Genomic DNA, 10,965 nt, shown 5'->3' with positions numbered 1-10,965 from the left:
GTTGTAGGGTACGTGATATTGGTTTGGTTGACGATTAGTGTTTCTATGTCTGGCTTCTTGCCAGTGGTTGTTGTAGTTGTTGAGCATAATGAAAATAACTTGAGGTTAGAAAGGGAATGTACAGCGGATGTAACAGGAGGAAACTGTATATGCTAGCGTGAAAATGTGGGGATCAAATTATGCAAATAAGTCAAACTGGGTTTGGGGATATATAAAGTAAGATGAAAGTTATGATGAAAAATGCAAAAAATATATATTTAGGTGATAAATAACGTTAACAATGAAAAATTATAACAAGTTAAACAAAAACCTACGCAATTGACACGAACCGGTTTTCGAAATATTATCATTTTTCAAGTGTCGAGGAATGGTTATGTTGTGATCAGTTGTGATATGATACTAATGGTTTAGTTGTATGTCTGATAAGTTGCGATATGATAATAGTGGTTTAGTTGTATGTCTGATCAGTTGTGATGTGATAACAATGGTTTTGTTGTATGTCTGATCAGTTGCGATAAGATAACAGCGGTTTAATTGTATTTTTGAAAAGTTGTGATATGATAATAGTGGTTTAAGTGTATGTCTGAACAATTGTGATATGATAATAGTGGTTTAGTTGTATATTCAAACAGTTATGGCTTATATGGTCGGCATCGGCATTTCTCAGAATTGCCTAATTCTACTCATTTCCTATCATATAGACCCAAGGGACTTCAAAAAACCACATAAAACCAAAATCGGAAACGCTTCGGAAATAAAACCCAAAAAGCTGAGCCTAGGTTACCATGGCAAATTGGGTCAAAATCGAATAAACGCTATAACTTTCAAAGTATGCAAGCTATCAAGCTGAAATTCACAGGGAATATCTGCATTATGACGACCATTGAGCACAATGTAATGCCCCTGATGGAAATCAATGAATATTTGTCTGAAATAGTGAACGATAAGGGGCAAAACTCAATCATTCAAATCTTACAGTTTATCCTTTCATATCCTTGTCATTGCAGAACTTGGTCAAGCGAAGAAACGTATTGCTATTCCTATAATAAGTTATAAATCAGTCTTTTTGAATGATTCTAGTATTGAATATAATAAGTATATGGAGCCCAATCTCGATATATACTTAGTCTGAGCAATGTTGTTTGCGCCGTGTATACCATGTGTGTTTTATCGCTCTAATCTTAAAAGCAAAAGACATAGCCGTTTCTGTACGCTGTTGGCAGTACTGTTGTAAAAGACATTGTCTGTGTAATGACACAACGTTGGTCGACTTCATGTTTTTGTTTGTGCTCTATTTTTTTCACCGGACTAAATACCATATACGATGGATTGTAAATAAGAATGGTACAATAACAATTCATAAGAGTCCCAATACACATGCAATTCAAATTGATTAAGTAATAAAGAGTGTCATGCAAATCAAGTCACTATCTTATTTTATTAACTGATGATGAAAAATAATTCAGCCAGAGACGATCAGAAAATATCATATCATTGTTTAACCCTTTACAATTTAGAAGGGCCCTTTGTGTTGGTATATAATAAAGCAAGTTGGGAAGCCATGCGCTTAAATGACGTGAATTTCACCGAAATGTGAAATATTTCTCGGACCAACATAGAATGTAAAAGACAGAAATATAAAATTATATAAAGGTTTTATTATCAACAAGGATAATGTATAGAAATATTTCTTCGTTTAAATTTTCTAATTAAGTCTCTAATCCTTCCTTGCTACCAGGTTATCATCTAAACCTAGATTACAAATAGGTGGTAATTTACCGGGACGTCTTTCTTTACGACGATTCGATTGATAGAGGTTAGGTTGAACCGGAAGTAACACCTTCGGTTGTTTAAAGGTTGCAGATTTCGTGAAGCCTTGACTTTTCCCTACACTGGACGTCGATGCTTTTGCTTGCCTTGATGTATTAATTGATAAGATTGAAGGCAACTTTTCTGGTTTTGTCATATCTGGTAAAAGACTGCTTTTGATTCTTTGTCTAAGGTTGTGATTTGAAATTGTTGGAGTTGATAATGATGTTGATTTAATTTGCGGCAGAACAATTTCTTCGTCTTTTCCTTGGCAGTTGGTTTTTGTATTTGATTTATTATAACCTGGATTTAATTTTGGTAATGATGATACATCTACATCTTGATAATGTGGTTTCCTAGAGTATCCAGCACGTATTTGTGGTAGAGCACCTCGTCTATCCAATTGATTGATTTTAGACACACTTTCATTCCCAACCAATAATCTTGTTTCAGCTGCTCTGCGTGATGAGGAGTGTGATATATAACCAGTTGTTGAAATATCTGGTAGCGGTATTCTGGTATTGAAGTCTGAAACTATTGGAAGGTCGATCTTCTTTGATTCAATTGAAGATAACATTGATTGATGTGTGCTCTTCCTGTACGCGGACTTAACAGGGCGTCGTCCATTCTCAATTTCAACTTCCGTTTTTCGGGCCGACTTTTTGACATGTTTTCCTTTTGAAGGAGCAATTAGGTCTGTAGGTTCGGATGCTTCTAATTTTGGTAGAACAGATCCTATATCGATGTAAGGCATTTTTTCAACCATTGGAAATTCATTATGGGTGTCAGTAAAGGATTCGAAGCTGACCTCATAAATTCCAACATATTTTTCAAGTTCTTCAATTAGTTGTTGTTCCTCTTGAGTCATCTGTACATCATTCGCTTGAACCTGATCGTCTTGTGATGTAGATATGTTTTTCACGATTTCCAACAGATCACTCAGTTGTGATTCATTCTGGTCGTACTGTTCAAGCTGTTCTGTTAACTTACTTTCTTCATTTTCTACTCCAGATGATTTTATGATTTGTTGAAACTCAAAGTCTTCTCTGATATTGACTTCTGGGTTTGGACTTGGGCTTGCTGGGATGTCATATTTCATCCCAGTTCCACACTCTTGAATATTTATAGATTTGTACGATCTTGACTAGATTTTGATTGTTGAAGGAGCTGATCTGCAGCTTGGTCCTCTAAGGTAGGTTTCATATCTGTCTGTTCTCTTATTGTGTGTACTTCTTGAAATTGGCTAGGTCCTTCATAATCGCCGGGTTCCAGAGGATTGCTTGTTGCATTACGTAGAGCAGAATTTTCAGGTGATAATGTATCAACGGATTTATCATGATCTTGTATTGATGACGTATTCGCTTCTATAAATAGAAAAGGAGATTCGCAGGATCTTGGTGATGTTGGATTTAACATCTCATCATCGAATTCATGATTCATGTAAATAATATTTTGAAATGAATTATGACTTGGTAAAGATGATCCTGGTGATAGTTCTGTTTTATTTAAGATCTCTTGTATTCTTCCATCTACAGCTTCCTTTATATCAGGATCAACGTCTGTAGGGTTCATTTCAATCTTTAGCTTTTTGCCAAAGGAGTACTTGCGAAATTCTGCCTCTGGTGGTGTTTCGAGTCTTTCATATTCTTCAGGGATAAACTCATTGGCGTCATTTTTACCAGTTTTATGAAATTTTCGGTAAAATATCAATTCGTCTTCCTGTTGATCGAGAAGAGACTGTTGATTATTTATTCTTATTTCAGCTTCTTGCATTTTCTGATGAAAATATTTTAATTTCGTTTCAAGTTGATCAATATATTTCTTGATTTCTTCAGTGGTAAATAGCAGACATGGTGCTGAAATTGAAAGTAGACAATATAAAGTCATACCTAGATAAGTGCTCATCTTTAAATGTTTGATGTATTTTTGAAATATTAGAGCGAGTTCATTAAAAAGGGTTTGGAGATAAAGGGGAGACAACTTACAACTGTTTTCTTTCTTATTCTCCACTACCTTAACCGAGAATTTATAAACTTACCTTTAAGAGAAGAAATCTCTGGATTAATAGATTTCAGATTGTCTGTATGATCATCAACAGTGATGGGTTCTGGTAAACCTAAACGTATAATAAAAATATGACTATTACTATCAACTATGCTATGATTGATGTTCGTACTACTCAGAATAAATAAATGTTTAACTTTGCTAAAATACCCATCAAGTTTCACAAAGTTAACTTACTAACAATAAGTATAGACTGAAGACAATGCTCACTAGTTATTACTTTAAAAGAATAGTTTACCTACCAGTAATTAATCTAGAAGAAGAATAGTTTACCTACCAGTAATTAGTCTAAGAGAAGAATAGTTTTCCTACCAGTAATTGGTGTAGGAGAAGAATGGTACACCTACCAGTAATTAGTGTAGGAGAGGAATAGTTTACCTACCAGTAATTAGTCTAGGAGAAGAACAGTTTACCTACCAGTAATTAGTCTAGGAGAAGAATATAGTTTACCTACCAGTAATTAGTGCAGGAGAAGAATAGTTTACCTACCAGTAATTAGTCTAAGAGAAGAATGGTTTACCTACCAGTAATTAATCTAGGAGAGGAATAGTTTACCTACCAGTAATTAGTCTAGGAGAAGAATAGTTTACCTACTAGTAATTAGTCTAGGAGAGGAATAGTTTACGTACCAGTAATTAATCTAGGAGAAGAATAGTTTACCTACCAGTAATTAGTCTAGGAGATGAATAGTTTACCTACCAGTAATTAGTCTAAGAGAAGAATAAGTTTACCTACCAGTAATTAGTCTAGGAGAGGAATAGTTTACCTACCAGTAATTAATCTAGGAGAAGAATAGTTTACCTACCAGTAATTAGTCTAGGAGAAGAATAGTTTACCTACCAGTAATAAGTCTAGGAGAAGAATAAGTTTACCTACCAGTAATTAGTCTAAGAGAAGAATGGTTTACCTACCAGTAATTTGTCTAGGAGAAGAATAGTTTACCTACCAGTAATTAGTGTAGGAGAAGAATAGTTTACCTACCAGTAATTAGTGTAGGAGAAGAATAAGTTTACCTACCAGTAATAATTCTAGGAGAAGAATGGTTCACCTACCCCTAATTAGTCTAGGAGAAGAATAGTTTACCTACCAGTAATTAATGTAGGAGAAGAATAAGTTTACCTACCAGTAATTAATCTAGGAGAAAAATAAGTTTACCTACCAGTCATTAGTCTAGGAGAAGAATAAGTTTACCTACCAGTAACTAGTCTAGGAAAAAAATAAGTTCACCTACCAGTAATTAGTCTAGGAGAAGAATAAGTTTACCTACCAGTAATTAATCTAGGAGAAAAATAAGTTTACCTACCAATAATAAGTCTAGGAGAAGAATAAGTTTACCTACCAGTAATTAGTCTAAGAGAAGAATGGTTTACCTACCAGTAATTAGTCTAGGAGAAGAATAAGTTTACCTACCAGTAATAAGTCTAGGAGAAGAATAAGTTTACCTACCAGTAATTAGTCTAGGAGAAGAATAAGTTTACCTACCAGTAATTAGTCTAAGAGAAGAATAAGTTTACCTATCAGTAATAAGTCTAGGAGATGAATAAGTTTATCTACCAGTAATTAATCTAGGAGATGAATAAGTTTATCTACCAGTAATTAATCTAAGAGAAGAATTATAGTTTACCTACCAGTAATTAGTCTAGGAGAAGAATAAGTTTACCTACCAGTAATAAGTCTAGGAGAAGAATAAGTTTACCTACCAGTAATTAGTCTAGGAGAAGAATAAGTTTACCTACCAGTAATTAGTCTAAGAGAAGAATAAGTTTACCTATCAGTAATAAGTCTAGGAGATGAATAAGTTTATCTACCAGTAATAAGTCTAGGAGAAGAATAAGTTTACCTACCAATAATAAGTCTAGGAGAAGAATAAGTTTACCTACCAGTAATTAGTCTAAGAGAAGAATGGTTTACCTACCAGTAATTAGTCTAGGAGAGGAATAGTTTACCTACCAGTAATTAATCTAGGAGAAGAATAGTTTACCTACCAGTAATTAGTCTAGGAGAAGAATTATAGTTTACCTACCAGTAATTAATCTAAGAGAAGAATAAGTTTACCTACCAGTAATTAGTCTAGGAGAAGAATAAGTTAACCTTCCAGTAATTAATCTAGGAGAAGAATAGTTTACCTACCAGTAATAAGTGTAAGAGAAGAATAAGTTAACCTACCAGTAATTAATCTAGGAGAAGAATAGTTTACCTACCAGTAATTAGTCTAGGAGAGGAATAGTTTACCTACCAGTAATTAGTCTAAGAGAAGAATACTTTACCTACCAGTAATTAGTGTAAGAGAAGAATAGTTTACCTACCAGTAATTAATCTAGGAGAAGAATAGTTTACCTACCAGTAATTAGTCTAGGTGGAGGATAATCTACATCTTCATCTTCTTCAGTTAAACAATCAAGTTGGCGTTGTAAAACTGGACGAGCGATTTCTCCATGTAAATTCATAACCGAATCTTCTAAAATATACAAAAAGTTTAATTTGTTATTTAATGAGTAAGAATAAAAGTGATGCATATCGATAATCTTCATGAGCAAAATTTTCTGCTCTTCTTTTAAAGGGAATAGATCGCCATTATCATGGGGTTGATTTGAGACTTTAATATATTTAAATAGTCTTAATGGTATATAAATGTCCGAAAATCGCATAATTCCTTTAAAGACCACAAACTAAGAATTTAACATTCATTTTAACTTTCAAACGCCGATAATTCTATAAACACATAGTTTTAAAGGCTCAAATTTCGACGGTGAAATGCCCCGTTTCTGAGACTATGAAACTATTCTTTTAAATAAATGGCTTACCGGTTTGGGGTCCGAGGGTTGGTGAAGAAGAGATTTCTGTCCGATTTTTAGAATAGAAATCTTCATTTCCCCGGACTTTGGTTAATTTTCTAGGATCTTCCTGTGAATCCATTTTTTCACTGTAATGGAAATTAATCTAAAACGTTAACATTTTCAAAAAACCTAAATTACGAATCCTACAAATTAACTATTAGATCTACGTTTACTATCAGTCCAAGCGTTACAAACACACAAAAAATATTTATAATAGTTATCAATGCAACAATCTTAAACTATTACTTACCAAGTAGAACGTGTTGATATTTGCAACGATGATGTTCAGTGAAAATATTCCACTAAAAGGTATTTTATTGCAGAGCGCAGTAAAATAGCGTCTTATTATCTGAAATCTTCTGATAATAATGATGAACTATCAAAATGACGTTATAACAATCATTATTGCAGCGTCAAAACTATTATAACGTCAAATCCATTATAACGTCATAATCAAGCCTCGGAAAGATATAGCCTCTAAATTTCTAAAATGAAATGAGATTTATGTCGTGTTTTTCTGCTTTTGACTGGGTTTATGAAAACCTTCAACGCCAATAATTGATTAGATATGAAGTATTGCTTGATTTTTATTTTCTTTTCAAATGGATATAATGGTTAAGAAACATAACCCCTAGCCCCTAAATGTAATAAATAAGCGTTTGGTTTGACTATGCAGAACCCTTATTGAAAAAGTAGTAAAGTGTGTTCAGCTTGGTTTAAACTGCATCACAATAATAATGTATGATATCAGGGTACCAATTGTCTGAAATGAAACGTTGAGAAAAGTACAGGAAAATGTGCGCCAATAGAAAAATGTCATTCTAAGTCGTGCATGAAATCATTTCGCGCTTTTTAAATAAATACTACAACAAAACTAAGTGAAAATCAAACAACAAGTAATTACTAAAGAACGCGAAGATTATAGTTTTGACTGGTGGGTATATTGGCCTTTTTGAGAATTAAAATTAGAATTTAAAATAAAGTAATTACTGAAGAACGCTTAAGATTATAGTTTTGACTGGTGGGTATATTGGCCTTTTTGAGAATTAAAATTAGAATTTAAAATAAAGTAATTACTGAAGAACGCTTAAGATTATAGTTTTATGTTCCTTTAAAAGATATATAAATACGTTACTTCTAGTGCTTTTTGAACAGTACCTCTTCCGATATGATCATTGGTAAATGACCGAAGACAGTTAGTAAGAAATATATCTTTTACTTACTGTAATTATGGCAGGCTTGTCAAATAAAAACAGTTTAAAGTAACTCAACCCATACTCTGTACCCTTTATTAATTCTACGAACAACAAAATCTGAAATCATATTAGGGACTATTTAGGTTGATTTCTTGTGAACTACAAGTAGATTTAGAAAAAGTTATCTGGTTTAACGAATCCAAATTATAATTTCTCAATTTACGAATCCAACTAAGGATTAATATTGTTCATAGTAAACTAAAAACAATCAGTACATAACAGTTACTATACTTGTCGTCCATTGGGCGAGTTATTTTTTTAATTTCAGATCAGAATAAGAACAGAAGAAAACCCAATATCAAGACCCTTAATCCTAATTTCTAAAAAAAGTGTCTGCTCCACCCTAGGCCTGTACATTTGGGAGAATCAAACCTCCCTTCCCCGAAATTTAATTAAAGCCATGTTACAGATATTACTCATCACTATCCAGTATAAAATATGATGTTACATCTTTATGAAATTTTGGTATTCATTGGGTGTGGCCATGGGAGAAAGATGGAGGATGGCTTTGAACTGAAAATTTCGACTCCAGATAGGCTTGTAAAGATGGTAAAATTTGCAAATTTCCACGGCAACCTGGTTCCTTTACTCAAAGTTGTGACAATAATCAATGGTGGTCAGAAGGTTTTTTTTTTGCTGAATCAATCGCAAGGTCCACAAGTTAAGCTCTATCAGCTGGTACAGATATAATCTAGATTACTTGCAAGCAATTACGATTAAGATTTTATTTTATATTGTTTTTAGTCTATTATATATTAATGGACTGTACACCATGCTGTAAGCATAAAATAATTAAATAATTATGAATCTTGATAAATTACCTCAGTAGTAGTTCCCTGGTCCATTTTACTGGTATCAATATGAAGTAATGTCTTTAGAGATATTTTACTCTGAAAAATAATGAGAAATATTTCTGTTTTTAAATAAGAATTGGGAAAAGGGGAGTATTACTAACATTACTACACATAGTTGTTTCGTATAGCGATGGATTAAATAATTTAATAATAATTATGAAACATTGGAATATGTTCGGTAACAAACCCAGTTATTACCTTTTCAAGGTGTCGCAAATAGTTTGCTTGTAATTTTGATATAAACTTCTTGTTAAAATCTTTGTAATTTTCTGAATGAATCACTTGTTGGGAATTTTGCTAGCCCTGCTTTAAGGGTGCTTTCATTGGTATAATATAGTATGACAACTGAACACAATTTAAAGAAGAATTTCATCAGATCATAACAAAAACTGCAGAAAAAAAAACTTTTAAATTATCGTTTAAATCATATCAGATGTTATTTTAAACTAACTAAGAACGCATTCCTTCATTATATTCAAAGACTAACCCTGAAAATTTCTAGCACTACCAGTTCCTGAGACGTTATTATCGTGACAAAATCACATCCGTTCAACATGTCCGAGATACTAGTAGGGTTAGATTGCAGAGCGCAGTAAAATAGCGTCTTATTTTCTGAAATCTTCTGATAATAATGATGAACAATCAAAATGACGTTATTACAATCGTAAAGATCATAAAGAATCATTACAGTATCAGGTTAATAAGAACTTATACCTTGACTACATTAGTCACATTGTTTGTGCCATGTAAGTGCTATTTGTATACAGCCAATCACAGGACTCGACAGAAAGTTTGTGAACACAAAGCCATAATGCTAACAGTCTTCCTTTCGAGGGTTCTAATTAACTGTATTAGCTGGCGTACAATCCAATCAAAACGCATGATAAAATATTAGTGGTTATTACAGTCAAGATATAAATACGAGGTTCGTAATAACTTGACATTATGAAGATGATTAAGAACAAGCTAGTGTCATTTTATACAAACCGCTTCGTGTAATATACTGCCTTGTATCAATAAATATCCCATTTCTGTGATAAACATCAATGTGAATACGGCGTAGACGGAGTACATTCCCAATGGCATAGATCCATAAGAAAGAGAATAAACTGCTAAACATATCGTAATAAAACTGCTGGTGAATAATGACGAGGAAAATGGCATGAAGAGATCATCGACCTTTTCGACCATTCGACAAACCATTATATATCGTTTCTTGATTTTGACTATTGCAGTGAATTTAGAGCTTGTAACTTCGACCTTCTTCACTTCTTGATCACACCTACAGAATTCTCTTTTGATGGTGTTAACCAGTATGAGGTGCAGATATAAATAGGAAAATCGGTGTACCAAGTATGTAATTGACATCAATAAGGTATACAGTGCGTTAATCCAGAGATAAACGTCATTTCCAAAGTTAGGTGAGTATATACAATATTTACCACTATGTGGATCATTTACAGCCACAAAGATAGTACAGAGTGTAATTACTACGGTTGCACTAATAATACAATTCTTTTTAACATTGTTAAGCTGATTGTTCTTGATGTTGAAGTAAGGATCCGAATTTATTTCATTCCAAGTTGATATACACGAATTCAATTTCTTAGGAAAATAAACAAGTCCAAGAATAATGGTCAAACTTGCATGACACGAAGCTATGATGACAGTGAAAAAGAGTCCAAGTTTTTCTATTGTCGAGCTCTCATCTATAACGTAACACCATATTCCTTTCTGCAATGCCCAGATCCATATACTTAATTGGAACACCAGATAAAGTACAAAAACAATAACGTTTTTCTTTGTTATCTGGAAAGGCTTACATGCCCCCGTTAGTGACAAAAATATTATCAAAGGTTTCAACTTTGATTCAATGTCCGCCATTATTTCTAAGATTACTGCTGTAAGTTAAACAATACACTGGTAAACCTATTCAATTCTCTATTAGTATTAATGGACTCTCTTTTAACTCGCTTATGGATTGGTGTTTATCATTAAACAAAATGAAAGTAACGATGTCATTGAAAAACTCAATACATGCAGGTAGTCTTGAAAGGCAGGGTAGGTATATTTCAGTTCGGACATCTGAACAGGCGACTATTGTGGGTCATATATTTGCCATATAGTGTCCTGGTTATCCTGAAA

General features: G+C 33.1%; 2 protein-coding genes across 2 annotated transcripts; both read right to left on the bottom strand.

The window, feature by feature from the left end:
* Window positions 1-1,658: 1,658 nt before the first annotated feature.
* On the bottom strand, window positions 1,659-6,789 carry LOTGIDRAFT_237981 (hypothetical protein; the record flags this gene model as incomplete). The annotated part of the gene is made up of 5 exons (XM_009048670.1): window positions 1,659-2,922; window positions 2,955-3,665; window positions 3,848-3,925; window positions 6,215-6,331; window positions 6,678-6,789. The coding sequence occupies 5 exons, from the start codon at window positions 6,787-6,789 to the stop codon at window positions 1,718-1,720; spliced, it is 2,223 nt and encodes a 740-aa protein (XP_009046918.1). The 3' UTR covers window positions 1,659-1,717.
* Window positions 6,790-8,714: 1,925 nt separating this feature from the next.
* On the bottom strand, window positions 8,715-10,704 carry LOTGIDRAFT_172086 (hypothetical protein; the record flags this gene model as incomplete). Its single annotated transcript, XM_009048669.1, has 3 exons — window positions 8,715-8,741; window positions 8,788-8,856; window positions 9,808-10,704. 3 exons carry the CDS (start codon window positions 10,702-10,704, stop codon window positions 8,715-8,717), a joined length of 993 nt encoding a protein of 330 aa, XP_009046917.1.
* Window positions 10,705-10,965: the final 261 nt, after the last annotated feature.

The sequence above is a fragment of the Lottia gigantea genome (genome assembly GCF_000327385.1).
Source record: "Lottia gigantea unplaced genomic scaffold LOTGIsca_126, whole genome shotgun sequence".
Classification (NCBI taxonomy): Eukaryota; Metazoa; Mollusca; class Gastropoda; family Lottiidae; genus Lottia; species Lottia gigantea.
The sequence above is the reverse complement of the archived record's forward strand: the minus strand, read 5'-3'. Positions and strand labels throughout refer to the sequence as shown.